Source organism: Manihot esculenta, chromosome 6 (genome assembly GCF_001659605.2).
Source record: "Manihot esculenta cultivar AM560-2 chromosome 6, M.esculenta_v8, whole genome shotgun sequence".
In the NCBI taxonomy this organism is placed as follows: domain Eukaryota; kingdom Viridiplantae; phylum Streptophyta; class Magnoliopsida; order Malpighiales; family Euphorbiaceae; genus Manihot; species Manihot esculenta.
In genome coordinates, this window is record NC_035166.2 from 29,201,272 (window position 1) to 29,217,476 (window position 16,205).

General features: G+C 33.8%; 3 protein-coding genes across 4 annotated transcripts; 1 reads left to right on the top strand and 2 right to left on the bottom strand.

Annotated features, from left to right (window-relative positions):
* Positions 1-1,055: 1,055 nt before the first annotated feature.
* Positions 1,056-2,424, top strand: LOC110617974 (extensin-2). The gene is made up of 2 exons (XM_021760966.2): positions 1,056-2,131; positions 2,228-2,424. The coding sequence occupies exon 1, from the start codon at positions 1,382-1,384 to the stop codon at positions 2,102-2,104; it is 723 nt and encodes a 240-aa protein (XP_021616658.1). The 5' UTR covers positions 1,056-1,381; the 3' UTR covers positions 2,105-2,131; positions 2,228-2,424.
* Positions 2,425-3,529: 1,105 nt separating this feature from the next.
* Positions 3,530-5,555, bottom strand: LOC110617140 (extensin-2). Its single transcript, XM_021759753.2, has one exon. The coding sequence runs from the start codon at positions 5,535-5,537 to the stop codon at positions 3,735-3,737; it is 1,803 nt and encodes a 600-aa protein (XP_021615445.2). The 5' UTR covers positions 5,538-5,555; the 3' UTR covers positions 3,530-3,734.
* Positions 5,556-8,269: 2,714 nt separating this feature from the next.
* Positions 8,270-14,109, bottom strand: LOC110616579 (E3 ubiquitin-protein ligase BIG BROTHER). Of its 2 annotated transcripts, none has more exons than XM_021758998.2 (9): positions 13,953-14,109; positions 13,352-13,447; positions 13,098-13,252; positions 12,598-12,835; positions 11,501-11,535; positions 11,029-11,073; positions 9,815-9,942; positions 8,612-8,720; positions 8,270-8,524 (listed from the first exon to the last, which is right to left on the bottom strand). In XM_021758998.2, exons 3-9 carry the CDS (start codon positions 13,236-13,238, stop codon positions 8,474-8,476), a joined length of 747 nt encoding a protein of 248 aa, XP_021614690.1. In that variant the 5' UTR covers positions 13,239-13,252; positions 13,352-13,447; positions 13,953-14,109; the 3' UTR covers positions 8,270-8,473. The 2 variants fall into 2 exon arrangements, with proteins under 2 accessions (XP_021614690.1, XP_021614691.1); XM_021758999.2 differs by lacking the exon at positions 13,953-14,109 and adding an exon at positions 13,788-13,840.
* Positions 14,110-16,205: the final 2,096 nt, after the last annotated feature.

Genomic DNA, 16,205 nt, shown 5'->3' on the forward strand with positions numbered 1-16,205 from the left:
CAGATCTTCATAAATACTTTATACAATTCCCAACCTAAGATGGCGAAAGGGATTCCAATTTACATAGTGGGTAAGGTAAGTTCGCACTTCTCTCAAAAGTTATTTATATTGTATTATTTATAATCTCTTGTTTGAAATAAAATTTTTTAAAAAAAATTGATTCAATTGATTTTTTTTTATATAATTCTTCTATTTAGAATTAAAAAAATTAAAATCATGTAATTTATAAGAATTTATTTAAATTTTCTTCAAGTAAAATAATCATCCTAAAAAGAGGGATCTATATATTTCCATCGCTTACTTGGGGTTCAATACATTGAACTTTAATTTAAAGATTCTAAAATAATTTCCAACCATATAAAATTTTAATTTGAAACTAAATAAATTTTATGCATAAAGCAAACAAGCAAATATTTTTCCACCTAATTGTTTTGATTCATAAAATGCCGATTATCTATAATAGTAAAAAAAAAAATTGTACTAAATGATTTATATATATGTTAAAGCAAAAAGATTTTTTGAATTGGGGATAGAGGGTAAGGACTCAAATATGAATATATCAGATAAATAATATATCTTCAATCGCTATGAACTAGAATTTTTAAAAAATATTATTAAATTAAAACAAAAATGTTCAAATATAATTTGAAAAATATTGTAAACTTTAGGTGGATTTTAGTGTTGTTAATTGAGTTGAAATCTATATCCAAACCTAATTTAATTTGAGACTAGGTCTTCCCTTCATAACAAAAGTTAGATGCCAAGTTGAAAGAAAACTAAATTAAAACCCTTAGCTTATTTTGTCAAATTAGGTTTTTTCCCTCTTTCTTCCACATAATTAATAGGATAAACAATAAGAGATTATCAACTAATTAATTGATTGCCACTGCAAGCAAAGCAAAGCAAAGCATTTATTTATTCTTTTTGATCTATAAGCTAATATTAAAGTTCTCTGAATTAAAATGCAATATATTAATTTACTTCAAATCACAAAATATTAATTTTTTTTAATAATTTGATGTATAAATCAAATTAATTGATTATTGGATGTAACATGCATATGAATTTAGGATACAACAGAGGCAAATTTAATTTATTTGTTTTTTACATGGAAGATAAGTTTGAACCAAGTCCCAAATAATTTGGAATATTTCCCACATAATTCTTTCACAACGAAATGCAAGAAAATGGAATAATTTATTGCGAGTTGGAAGCATAATTAAGATTAAAAAAATAATTAAATTAACCAAATGTTAAATGCTGATCGAGGAGATCATTGCTATATAAACTGCAGGAACTTGCTTCGTTTAATATCAAAACCCACAACCATTTGGATCCCTAAGGCATAGCAATCCCAAGCCTGTGGAACTTACATCTCAAAATGGCTGCCAACTCCAGGGTTTGGCAACGCCTTGCCTATGCCTTGGCATTAAGCTTCATGCTCAATATGGTAACTGCAGATTACGAGCCTTATTCTCCTTCTCCTCCGCCTCCAACGCCATCTCCTTCTCCTTCTGCGCCTTATGTATATAAATTCCTACCTTCACCATCACCTTCATCACCTCCTCCATATGTCTACAAGTCACCTCCACCTCCATCATCATCACCTCCTCCTCATTATATCTACAAGTCCCCATCTCCACCGTTTCCTCCATCTCCATACTACCACAAGTCCCCACCTCCACCATCTCCATCAACTCCACCACCTTACTACTATAAGTCCCCACCTCCACCATCTCCTTCACCTCCACCACCTTACTACTACAAATCACCCCCTCCACCACCTCCATACTACTATAAGTTCCCACCTCCACCATATTCATCACCTCCACCCGCATACTACTACAAGTCTCCACCTCCACCATCACTATCTCCTCCACCTCCATACTATTATAAGTCTCCTCCACCAACTTCACTATTTCCACCGCCACTTTATTATTACAAGTCACCACCACCATCATCCCCATCCCCTCCGCCACCTTATTATTACAAGTCCCCTCCTCCACCATCACCTTCTCCTCCACCTCCTTATTACTATAAGTCTTCATCAGCACCTCCTCCTATATATCAGTACAACTCTCCTCCACCACCGGTTGTTTACTAAGAACAAGGAGGTTAATTTTAAGTTCAAGTAAGTATAAGTTTTATATGTGGTTCATTTGTATATGTATATATATCCTAGCGGGTGACATAATCTGATGATGAAGGTTATTGTTTTGCATTGTAGGTTACAAATTAATGAAGAGAATAATTGCCTGAGACGTACGTATGCTGACGTTTCTTGGTGTTGGTTTTCGTTCGCTTTATCTTACACAATTCAAAGAAGCAGTTCTCAGATGTGTTGCCCATAGATATTAGATTGTAATACTTCATCTGGAGAAATTGGAATAAAAGGGATTTATTTAAGCAGATAAAATTATTGATAATTAGACATCACAGTATCGATCGGTAGGTTAAGTAAATCATTTTAAATAATTTATATTTGCTTATAATAATATTAATCATAAAATAATTTGATTATTAGTTCAATATTCTACGAAAATATGTGATATATAAATTGAAACTATCTAAAAATTTTAAATGATTACACCACCTATAAAATAACTAAGATCACAAAAAGATAATCTCTTAATCAGATGTGTCTTTGCATAATATTAAATAAAAAAAATGTTATATTGACAATTTTCTTTTTTTTTTTTTTTTGTCTTACCCGATTCTTGCCTTTCATGTTTGTATAATATTTATGCATAAATGTGATTTATTAGAATTATCCTTTGGCTTATGGATGATATTGCATAATTATATGTATATTAATAATTAGAACTCAATATGCGCTGCATAGATTGACATTCACAAAATAATAATAATAATAATAATAATAATAATAATAATAATAATAATAAATTTATTATTTCTATTGCATAAATAAATTTATCTTAATTTGATCATTGAATTTCAATAAAAAATCCTAAGAAAATATTAATTATATATATAGTGATTCTGGAAAATTTTCCTACAAGAACTAGTCGATTAGGTCGATAAGCAAAGAGGGCCTCGCCCTCCAAATTCACATTTCAATATAATATAATTATATTATATTACTTGGCATGAACAAAGTCAAAATAGAGAGTAGGTGCAATGGTGTACGGCTGGATGAGATGACAGCTTCTTCTTCAACTACATACGTACCCGAAGGGAAAAATTCAAATTATTTTTGGGTTCAATTATTGCTTTTGTTAAATTAATAATCGATTATATATATATAAATTTTATTTTTCCTTTTCTTATTCAAGTTCTTATTTGGATATGTATCCATTTATTTTCTAATGGGAAAAATTAAATTAAGTTTGTTCTAATAATATCATAAAAAATATTAAAATCATTAAATCTAACTTTTTGTAACAATTTTAGGTTTAATTAATTATGTGCAATAACTTCTCATATTGAAACAATTACAGATGCGAATCCACCTGTATGGGGGCAATGAACCACATAAAATAAAATTAAAAAAAAAAAAAAACCAACAATAGTAGTTTTCAATAAAATTTTATTACTGATCCGCATACACAGAAATCATCACTTGATAGCAAATTAAAGCTTGATACAAAAGAATTCACTTGTGGATCTTTGTTTAGATCCTTATTTTACACAAACACTTGTTCTATTACAAAAATAAAAAGAAAAATTATTTTAAGAACAACAATTATTATGTTCAACTTCATTCAATGAAAGGCTTAATAGTGTTTTGGAGGTGGTGGGGAGGTGTAGTAATATGGAGGAGGAGGTGAGGGTGATGGCGGTGGTGGTGATTTATAATAGTATGGAGGAGGTGGAGATTTCTTTGGGGGAGGAGGAGATGTATAGTGGTATGGAGGTGGTGGTGAGGGGGAAGGTGGTGGTGGAGACTTGTAGTAATATGAAGGAGATGGAGACTTCTTTGGTGGAGGAGGTGATGTGTAATGATATGGAGGTGGCGGCGATGGAGATGGTGGAGGTGGAGACTTATAGTAGTATGGAGGAGGTGGAGACTTTTTTGGAGGAGGAGGTGATGTGTAGTGATATGGAGGTGGTGGTGAGGGAGATGGTGGAGGTGGAGAGTTATAATGGTAAGATGGTGGAGGTGATGGGGAAGGTGGAGGTGGTGATTTGTAGTAGTATGGAGGAGGTGGAGACTTCTTTGGTGGAGGAGGTGATGTATAGTGATAAGGAGGTGGTGGCGAAAGAGATGGTGGAGGTGGAGACTTGTAGTAGTATGGAGGAGGTGGAGATTTCTTTGGTGGAGGAGGTGATGTATAATGATAGGGAGGTGGTGGTGATGGAGATGGTGGAGGTGGAGACTTATAATAGTATGGAGGAGGTGGCGACTTCTTAGGAGGAGGTGGTGAGGTATAGTGATATGGAGGTGGCGGCGATGGTGATGGTGGAGGTGGAGACATATAGTAGTATGGAGGAGGTGGTGACTTCTTAGGAGGAGGTGGTGAGGTATAGTGATATGGAGGAGGTGGTGACTTCTTAGGAGGAGGTGGTGAGGTATAGTGATATGGAGGTGGCGGCGATGGAGAAGGTGGAGGTGGAGACTTATAGTAGTATGGAGGAGGTGGTGACTTCTTAGGAGGAGGTGGTGAAGTATAGTGGTATGGAGGTGGCGGCGATGGTGATGGTGGAGGTGGAGACTTATAGTAGTATGGAGGAGGTGGTGAATTCTTAGGAGGAGGTGGTGAAGTATAGTGGTATGGAGGTGGCGGCGATGGTGATGGTGGAGGTGGAGACGTATAGTAGTATGGAGGAGGTGGTGAATTCTTAGGAGGAGGTGGTGAAGTATAGTGGTATGGAGGAGGTGGCGGCGATGGTGATGGTGGAGGTGGAGACTTATAGTAGTATGGAGGAGGTGGTGACTTTTTAGGAGGTGGTGGTGAGGTATAATGGTATGGAGGTGGCGGCGATGGAGAAGGTGGAGGTGGAGAGTTATAGTAGTATGGAGGAGGTGGTGACTTCTTAGGAGGTGGTGGTGAAGTATAGTGGTATGGAGGCGGCGGTGATGGTGATGGTGGAGGCGGAGACTTATAGTAGTATGGAGGAGGGGGAGATTTCTTTAGAGGAGGAGGTGAAGTATAGTGGTAAGGAGGTGGTGGTGAAGGAGATGGTGGAGGTGGAGACTTGTAGTAGTATGGTGGATGTTCTACATGCTTTGGTGGGGGTGGAGACTTATATTTATAAGGTGGATGCCTCACATACTTTGGTGGAGGTGGTGACTTGTAGTAATATGGTGGGTGTTGGACATATTTTGGTGGAGGTGGAGACTTGTAGTGATACGGCGGATGCTCTACATGTTTTGGTGGAGGCGGAGACTTGTATTGGTAAGGAGGATGTTGCACATGTTTTGGGGGTGATGTATAGTAATGTTTAGGATGGTAAGGTGGCGGAGGAGAGGCATAAATATAAGGCTTATCGGCCACAACAGCGGCAGCTAAAAGGCAGAAAAGAAGAGCCTGAATCATTGGAAGAGAATGTCCTGGCTGTTGTGGCCAGGTTCCCATGCTTGATTAGAAATGTTGTATTGTGAGTATGCATAGTGAAGATGGAGGAAACCTGTTTATATAGTGGTCTAATCAATCATTGATTTCAAAGATAAATTAGTTTAATGATGATTACAGCCTGGATTGGATCATTAAAATATAATCTGAAATCTCACTGTGACACAAAATTTCTTAATATTCATAGAGTTTTCTCACATTGCCATTGGTGGTTTCCCACTAAAGAATCCATGAAATTGTCAAGCTACTGGTGGGATGTCCGGTGGCTGAATTATAATATTGAGGGACAACCGCGTTTGGAGCCAACATGTAAGATTGTTTATTGTAAATCATATAAAAGAAGAGATGTGGAGAAAATGAGAGATTTTCAAGTCAAAATTTGCAACCCTTTTGAGCAAATAACAAAAAGAAGTTGTCTAATCTGATCTATGCCCATCCTTCTTCCAAATATGGCTAACAAATGAAACTTAATTATTCTTTTTTCAGTATAATTTTGAGTAAATTATTTTTTTTAATTTTATATATTATAATATAATTACTATTTAAATTTATATAGTTTTAAAAATAAATAAAATAGGACTAATAAAAATATATATTAAATTTTATCATATTCTTTTAATTTTATTGATGGATGACAATTCTAACCTATTTACATAAATTTTAAATAAGTATATCAATTATCAAACAAAAAGTTTATTTATTTGTATATTACAAAACATAAAATAATTGTTTACTTCTTAAATATTTATTTTTTATCTATTGAAAATAAATTATATATTTTTTAAAAAAAGAAAAAAGAAAATAAAAACTATTAGCATGCTTGCAAAGGAAAATTTTACAGAGTATAGTACTTTTTATCATCATAATTGGTAAAACTGAAATTTATATATTTTTATATTAAAAATAAATTTATAGATTCCATATGCAACTTTAATTTCAAGTTACTACATAAGTTAAAATTGTTGTTAGCATTCATAGTTAGTTAAGATATATGAAGTTAGAAGAATATGTATATACAGATATACACACAAAAGCTTGAAATGACTGAATCTTTGTTTGATCTGGAAATCCAAATGTCGGTGAAATAAACACCCCATGATTTTCAACTCTCATTATATTAATTAATTAATTAATTTGGCTTCAAGAATAATTTAAATTGAATTTTCCCTTTTCTGAAGTACAGCTTGATCTGTGGTGCATTATTTTCTTGAGCCAAAAGATGATTAATTATTTGATATTTCTTTTATGAATAATTGACGGAGATGATTTAGCACAAAAAATAAAATAAAAAATAAAATTAACGGAGATGATTACATAGAATATGACTTCCAGCCTCTTCTCACATATAATTGTTAGTGAATTTCATATAAGAAATGCAACATATAAAAATTCAAGTTTATACAATCAATCAAATAATTGAAAGATGATAATCATCAATTCTCATTGATGATTTCTTTAATTCTAATTATGAGGGGAACCGAGACTAATAATTAAATGCAACTTGTTTGGTGAATGAACAATAAGAAGACTATTTCAGTTTATAAAAATAAAATAAGTATATTGAAAAAGAAAGGGAGAGAGCTGTACACAGGGAGAAAATTCATTTTTTGAAAAAAAAAAAAAGATAGAATGGTTCTGGTAAGAAAGTTTGACACTTGGGGCATTTGGATATTTAAAAGGAAAAAGACTAGTAGCTTCTGTTAGTAATCTTCACACGTATAATGATATGATAATATGAAAAAAGAAATATACGTTGCTCAATCAAATCTCCTAACTATGTCGCGGTTTGAGTTTAACAAGAAAATGGATGAAAAAGAAATATCTATAGCCATTGATACCAATGCCGTGCCCGGCGGCTGCTTTCCCGCCGGTGAACTTTAACCACCATTTGGTGTTCGCAAGAGGAGGGGGATAGAGGAAAAGAAGAGAAAATTGCTGGCGGGAAAAGACGTTAATCAATCGTTACGATCCTCTGATGCAAAAGATAGCGATTGGGTTGCCGTTTACCTTTCGTACGATCCCGTATAATAGCAGATTAAACATCGACATCATAAAAATATAGGTCAACTTTTATACATATATATATTTTTTGAGTGAGCAGGTAAGTTGGAGTTAGTCTTTTAATCCTTTTATATTTTTTAAAATCTATCTTTTGAATCCTTATATTTTTTAGAAACTAACAAATTAATTCATACAGTAACAAAATAGTCAAAATTTATTCATTTCATTCATAAATTAGTCACTATATCTTTATGCATTCCAATAATTTAAACCAAGTAATTTTCACATAAAGACTAATTTATTATTTTTTGAATTATAATAATTAAATAGCCAGTATTTTTAGTACAATTTTTACTAAATTATAATTTAACCAGAAATATGTAATTACAAAGAAGCCAGCACGTTGGGCTATACCTGCAACCTACAATATAAATAGGGTATCGTTCAAGTATTGGCATCTTTTCATGTGAACCAGCCAACTGAATGTTGAGATATTAGTTCCCCTGGTCTTTGACTTGTGCTCTTTACTTATGTACAAATATCAAAGGGAATCTGTAATCTCTCATATAATTAAATACATACCTAATAATATGTCGCTGCCCTAAAGTCAACCCCAATGATGCCACTGCCATCAGATCAGAAAGGTTTAGTATAGTGACTTCTCACAATTAACAGGGATGGCTAATCGTCATCTCTAGAGTTCCATTTGGAGAGCTTTTAAAATGCAAAGGAAGTAGAGGAGTGGAACATGGAAGAATCATAAAGAAATCAATACAATCCATCCCTACACTTAGACGCATCAATCTAGTGTAAAGTTTCTAATTTCATTTATTACAAACTAAATGATAACCGAAACAAACAACTCTGTATGCGTGCAGTGGAAAAACCCAATCTCCAAAAAACAGAAGAAAATTGTTATGTCCACAGGTAAGTATTTCCTAATGTTTTGATGAATCGCCAAACACATCCACGTAACAAATAGGGCAAGCCTGATAAAAATGAAAACGTAGTCATCAGTCTGTGGATGAGGATTCCACTAGATTCTCAAGTAAATCTTACAAATTCAAATGGTTCACCTTATTGATGCTAAGCCATCTAGTCCCACAACCAACGTGATAGGCATGTTTGCATGGCAGCATGATCCGCCTGTCGCCGCGCTTATATTCCATTTGGCAAATCACACACCTACTTCCAGCAAAAGAAAATGACAGTGATGAAAAGGCATGTTCAAATTATAGAAGGCAAGATAATATATTCTGAATTTCCATCTCATAATGCAAATGATATGGAAATCATAGATATGACAGAGCCCTCCATGTGCATGCAAACAAAAAATAACATGACAAGGAAGAGACCCACAGCAATTTTCAACTTTTCTCTATACTGACCCCTTACCCAGTTACCAAACCCCATTGCACCAATCAATCCATTTGAAAAAGCAAAAATCACTTTCATCATTTGGAAGGAAGGAAACCGTAGAGAGAATATGGTGACACTGTCAAGTTTCTTGCTTATTTCCAGAAACAACACATAATAGTAGAATACAACCAACTGTAACATCACAAATATCAATTGCATGGACCATGATGAATCATTTGTATTATCCCATGTCCAGTGTAAATTTATTATTACGAATATCATAAAAATTTATGATTTCATTAGAGCTGTTTATCAAAATATAAAAGTATCAGCTATCCACGCCTAACAGCCAGCACCATATGTATCAAGTCCTTGAACATGTTTTCATGACTTGACCTTAGAAAATAACAGCACGTAATGAAATATCTGACAAAATAAATAAGCTTTAAGTAAACATAAACTCCTCTCACTCAGAAAAGCTTTTCAAGATTTCATCCAAAAGACTATAAACATGCAGCAGGTAATTAAATTGTTAATTTAAGACCAATCAAGCTGCTGCAGACAACCAAAATATTAATATTAACCAATAATTATGATTTCCCACTAATAAGTTTCATATCTTATCTCCCTCAGAAAAAAAAAATCATATCTTATCAAAACTGTAACCTTGAGGCAGGTTACTTACTTCTGTTGATTCATAACTTGCATGATCAACAGGCATGCAAAAATGAAATAAGTTTCATATCTCATCTCCCTCAGAAAAAGAAAAAAAATCATATCTATCAAAACTGTAACCTTCAGGCAGGTACTTACTTCTGTTGATTCATAAATTACATGATCAACAGGCATGCAAAAATAAAAAACTGTGGTGAATAAGAACAGCACATCAGTAAACACCATATATAAGCCCAAAATATTACCTCTCACTCCTTGATTTCCTTCTTAGGAAGAAGCTGCACTTGTATTTTGAGACAGGAAGCAAAGCAATACTTTCTTGGGAAAGACCACGACTTTGAGTTCCAACTACATCACCTAACTCCAGTAATTCCTGAATGGGAAATATTTGGTTAACAAAATAATAATGATTATCCAAAACATATGCAATTAAAATGGAATTCAACTGACCACAAATAATAAACATTTACAAGGCCATAGTTTCAACTGCAAACATTTTCTTTTAATTTTGGAACTTCACATGCCATGATAATTTTTACAAGTAAAAAGTGAACTAAAAACTACGCATTTTAGTAGAAAAGGAACACGGATGTATATCTGGAAACATCTCTCCCAAAAATGGGGCAAAAAGCTCAGTACAGGGAATGTAACCTCCACTTTATCCACAATTAAGCCAACAACATTTCTAACCATGCCAAAAAATTCACATCCGTATGACAACCAATGAGGAAAAAAAATGACACAGAATGTCATCTTCTTAAATCATCATCAGGCTATCAAGTACTCTCTAACTCACCACAAGCATATGCACACATGAACTATATCCTATCACAGAATTCAACTGTAAGGTATGATCAGACATAAATCATGGCATTAAAATTGGCTAATCTAGTATATTTGGTCTCCTTAGAGAAAGATGTCAGACTGTCCCATGCCATATGTTAGACATGCATGGAGTGTCATATGTTCCAGAACCCCAAATGAATTCTTTTAAACCCTTTAATAAGAATCTCCCCTTCTCTCTCTCTCTCTCTTTCTCTCTCTCTCCTTTCTTCCAGCTATTCTCCTTTCTTCTTCTCTTACTCTGTTAGGATTCTGAGCTCTAACAAACTCATACTCAATTAAATAGCCAAGGCATCTGTAAAAGAGAAATTACCCTCCCAGATAGAATGAAGTTCACCTAGAAAACCATAATTCTGAATGGAACTTTATGTATAGACCCATGCTCCGGAATTTTAGACATAGAGGACAAAATGTATATGACCATCTAAAGCTTCCCAATCCAAATCTGGGAGCTCTATGAAACTCAAAGTAGACCTTTTTCAATCCATTCTGTCAAGGAATCCACACTGGAGCCATAATGAGGATAGTACCATACTCATAAAAAAATTAAAAGCAAGAACCAAGAAAAACATGCAGCTTCAACAATATTAAAATGCATGAAAATTTATGCTCTAACCTCATAACTCATATTGTCAGGATCAACGTTGTCCTGCCAAATGACCTGCAGAGTTCACAGATGATCAATACTTGTTCATCTAAAACAAACAAATATTTTTATTGTGGGGGAAGGCACAAATAATATTAATATGCTATATCAGTGTAGGTAATCCACAAAGAATGCACCTCCAATTGCCAATTGTTAAGGGATAACATAATCTATTTCCCTCAATAAAGTTCTTAGTTGAATGTTCTTTAGATTTTGTATTCTACTTACTATTTACATTTAAGCTACCTTTTGCCTTCTGAATATCATAAAATAGAGAAAGTCCAAACACATGTCCAGGGTGACATATATATTCTTTGTGTTTATATGCAGAGAAGAGAGAGAGAGAGAGAGAGAGAGAGAGATAGAGAGAGAGAGAGAGAAGATATTAAATGGATTCAGAAATATATCATTGTATGCTAGGTTCACTGAAAAGCTAACCCACCTGAAGATCTTGAGCACTCTGATGTCTCCGCAGACCTTAAAAGTAAAGGAAGATGTTAAATTTTGAGGAAAAACTTATAAATTCCCTAATGAATAAGGTATAAGATACGAAAAAAGAAATCAGCACATAAATCTAATACAAGTGTGTAAAATCTAATACAAGTGTGTAAAAGATATAATACAACTCAACTCAGCATATACAATTATAAAAGTGCGTAAAAGGTTCAATCCAATTCAACTCAGCACATAAAACTATAAAATTGTGTAAAAGATGCAATTGAATTCATCCCAGCACATACAACCATACAAGTATGTAATTAATCCCATGTCCAACTAAACTAGAATGTAACACAAGAAAGCAAAAGATCCAAAAGGAGTGGTGTGCTTCATTGTAATTCATATATGATATAATCACTAAATTAAATAAGGCACAAATTTATCCTGATTGATAGAACAATTAACACATGCCAAGATTCTTAACAATCCTCACTTAGGGTGAAAAAGAACATAAAAAAGTAATAATAATAATGTTGATGGTGAAAGCATGATATGTTTCAATAAACAACAGACTAACGTTTATGACAAGGTTTAATTGCCTTTCTCTGTTTATCAATAGGATTGCCCAAGGGAGGGGATTGAGAAGGCAGCTTAATGGAAGGTCTTTCCTCTCATCTTGTTTGTGGCCTTCAATGAATAAGGCTCTTTTGAACACTGCTTCGCTTCATTCTTCACACATACATATTGTACATTATATTCTCTTGTCAAAAAAGGTAGATGAGCAATTTCTAAAGAATATCTCAGTTTACATAATTATGCTGGTATAATGGTGAGTAATGCAACATAATAAATCAAATATTGCAACCAACATATTATGATGCCAACATTGTTAATAGTCCTTCCACCAGCATGATTAGGTCCCACTGCCACTTTTAACATAAATATTTTAGTTTACTAATCTATGGATAGTTCAGTATCTCTCCATTCACCACTCTCCATCCACTATAAAGTTTAATGAATATCTTTACCATCATCCCCCATAGAAAAATAATCATCCATCTAACTGGGAAAGATAACACCAAAATGAAACTCAGAACTTACATTCCTCAGGATCATTTTGAGCACCCATGTTTTCATTTCCTTCCCGTTCTGCACTTACAGCAGCAGTTGGCACATTAGTCATAGTTGAAGAATTCTCCAGAGGCCTTCTATAATCATCAATTTGTGGCCCGTGAGCATGGATCTCATAAGCATGACTATGGTCATAATATAAACTACTCCCAGATTGGGACAAGCTGAACTTGTAGAGATTTGCATTCATGGATGGGTACACACTTTCCTGCATATAAGAAGGAATTTCACTTTGAAAAGTAAAGTAATTGAAACTCAACAACGTTCTTCTATTTATACATGAAACTTAAAACACCAATACTGTTTAACAAAAGAACACTTAAAAACAGCAATAAAAATTGGTACACATTTCAAATAAGTAATATCACAGATTAAAAAAGAAAAGGCCAACTTATTTTTTTCATAACCAAAACAGAACAAAGAGAACTTCTACCTTTTTCAGAAACAAAATGTTATCAATTTTAAGGTACCTGAATTTGGGAAGCCCCATCAAAAATGAAATTCACATGTTCATATGTAAGGCCTTCAAAATATTCCATAAAGCTTCCGGCAGAATTATAAGGGTAGCTAGTGTTCATGTAATGAGCTTCCATATGTGGATTCCAACTCATTTCAAGGCAGTAATCTGTCAAACAAGTAAGCCATAAGCAAAAATGAATTGGTTTTACATTTTTAAGTGAATTAAATTGCATAGAAGCAAACAAAATGGCAGATGCCAACCTACCCTCAAATCTAAACTTGCAGATTCAGTCAGCTAGTCACTGTGCGCATCAATACACTGTCTCCGAATTACTTTATTTCCACTAATTATCCACCGTTTCTGCAAAAGAAACAGGAAAGTGCAAATCAGCCACAAACTAACCATAAACACGAAAGTACAAGAAGCTCGTGGGTAAAAAGTAACCATCACAACAATTTTCTTTCTTGCCAAACAGAAAACGAGAAATCAAATTACACAATAGACAAATTTAGCTCAAGACATCTAGAATCTCGAAACAGATTAAAAATATAGCTAAATTTACAGCAGAAGCATAGAAACTAGAAGACGATAACCAGAAACGAAGATGGTAATTACAGGATCAAATAGAATAAATTGATCTCGAAAACAGGTTAAGTGATTAAAGATACAAAAGAAAAGAAAATGCGAAAAAATGTGCTACCGCATGAACAAGAAGCAAAATTATCTGGGGAAAATGAGAGAGGTGAAATGAGCGGATCGAGAGATAGAGATAATATTAATATATATCGAGCAAGAATAGCGTGATATTTATAAGAAAAGAGAGGTAAAAGAACCGGCATTAAGCTAGTAGAGAGTTGAGACGTACTCTTTCTCCGGCGAGGTGGTGAGAACTGAGAAATGGCTTTCTTCTCGCTTTCTCAGTCTCACAGCTTCCTCTCCCTCTCTCTCTCTCTCTCCCGACGTCGACGTTTGGCGTATGGCGCCTTTATGCTGTTAGTCCGCTATTGGACTAGAAATAATCCCGTGTGACGCCAACACAGCTCTTTTTTTACATTTTTCCTTTTTTTTAAAAAAAAATCAACCTTGTATAATTTTATCTGCTAAAATTTTGCTGGCTTGTACGATAATTCAATAAATAAACATTATTTAGGATATTAAATAGGAAAAATTACTTTGTAGTCCCTGAGGTTTAACGTAATTAACATTTCTGTTCCTCTATTTTGGCGACCCAACACTTAAGTCCCTCACTTTCTTTTCTGTCCAACTTCGTAGTCCTTCCGTCCAAAATAGCTGTTTTGGTCACATGAATTGACAAAATTAACCATCTTCTTCTTCTTCTTCTTCTTCTTCTTCTTCTTCTTCTTCTCCTTTCTGCAACTTCTTCTTCTTCTTCTTCTTCTTTCTTCTTCCTCTTCTTCTTTCTTCTTCTTTCTTCTTCTTCTTCCTACTCTTTCTGCAGCAGCTTCTTCTTCTTCTTCTTCTTCTTCTTCTTTCTTCTTCTTCTTCTTCTTCTTTTTTCTACCCTTTCTGCAACTTCTTCTTCTTCTTCTTCTTCTTTCTTCTTCTTCTTCTTCTTCTTCTTCTTCTTCTTCTTTCTTCTTCTTCTTCTTCTTCTTCTTCTAGAATTTCACATTGAAAGAATGGTATTTTTGGAAAAAATTATCACATCTCACCTTTGACTCTTTGACCAAACGGTTTAAATGGACGGAAAGACTACGAATTTGGACGGAAGAGAAAGTGAGGGACTTAAGTGTTGGGTCGCCAAAATAGAGGGACAGAAGTGTTAATTACGTTAAACCTCAGGGACTAAAAAGTAAATTTCCCTATTAAATATATAATAACTAATTCTATTTTACGCATTCTTTTTTCTAATTTGATTTAATTGGAAAGTTTAACAAACAAGGGTTTTTCCCCTAAATCCTCCCATGCCAAGTTGCCCAAAGACCTCACCAACAAAAATAAAAAAATTTTGTATACTTGATTTATACATTGGATTAATTAAAAATTAAAATATTATATTTATAATAAATTTTATTTTAATTTTAAATAATGTATCAATCTCAATATATAAATCCAGAATCATCAATACCCTCGTGAAAAAAGGAACCAATAAATCCGAATTTTGTAAAATTGTGGTTGGAGTGGAAGTGAGTGGTTGGCTAGTGCATAGAAAATGGATCCATCATGTGATATATGGGTAAAGGAAGATCACCAAAAGCCATCTGCTATCTGATCTAATCCTCTCAATAGGGAAGTTGGTGTCAGTTAAGTTGGGATGGTTAGGAATCAACCCACAAAGCACACATTCATCAAAGACAATAAAGAGAAAGGTTTTTGCCTTAGCTGGACTCACTCACAACTGTCACATCCATTCTAACAAAATTAGTTAATTAATTAATCAATGGGCCACCACCTACTGTTGTTTAAAGTTTTGATTTCTTGTTGGGACAATCAATATTCTCTCATAAAATGAAGCTAATTGAAACAAAAAGAAGAGCATAACAATAATAATAATAATAACACCAACTCAAGTGATGCCCATTCAATTCGTTCATCTTGATCACAGGGGATTGGATTAAATTTATCTATACATTAGTTTCTTTATTTATTATATATTTGATGTTTATCCTTTATCATAATAGATTAGAGAATTTGGATTGCATAATTCCAACACACGTCTATTTAGGATGCTAGAAATTTTATAAGAAAAGAATGGCGTGGAAAGAATCAAAACCACCAAAGAAATTTTGGAATTTCCTTTCTATGGGGACTATTTGTTTTGGATTGTTGTGGACCCATAAAGGAATTCTCATGTGCTTGTTTGTTAAGGTTCAGAAGGAAATCAAAAAGTTTAGTAATTAGGTCCATCAGCACACCACCTTCTGCTGCTGACAAGGTATGGCCCGGAATCTCTTCATATAATCTATCATTTTCTTCATTTGTTCATCTGCGGAAAGCAAATTACAGATAAATAATACAACTTAAGAAACAAAAATTGTTTAAAGCACAGAGTTTCCCAAAAGATTTTATGAAAGAATTCGCATTTGTTGTTGAAAGGATAATTTCTCAAACTGCAGTGTGATGAAGTGGCTCTTGTGTGTCTCATGGTTATGATCAT

Bases quoted from the DNA above. Each gene is read 5' to 3' on its own strand.
- LOC110617140 (XM_021759753.2), bottom strand. From the start codon at position 5,537: ATGGGAACCTGGCCACAACAGCCAGGACATTCTCTTCCAATGATTCAG.
- LOC110617974 (XM_021760966.2), top strand. From the start codon at position 1,382: ATGGCTGCCAACTCCAGGGTTTGGCAACGCCTTGCCTATGCCTTGGCA.
- LOC110616579 (XM_021758998.2), bottom strand. From the start codon at position 13,238: ATGAGTTGGAATCCACATATGGAAGCTCATTACATGAACACTAGCTAC. The intron at 11,536-12,597 runs GTAAGTTCTGAG...TTTACTTTTAAG, and splicing joins TCAAAATGATCCTGAGGAAT to GTCTGCGGAGACATCAGAGT. The intron at 8,721-9,814 runs GTAATATTTTGG...TGCTGGAAGTAG, and splicing joins AGGAAATCAAGGAGTGAGAG to GTGTGTGATTTGCCAAATGG.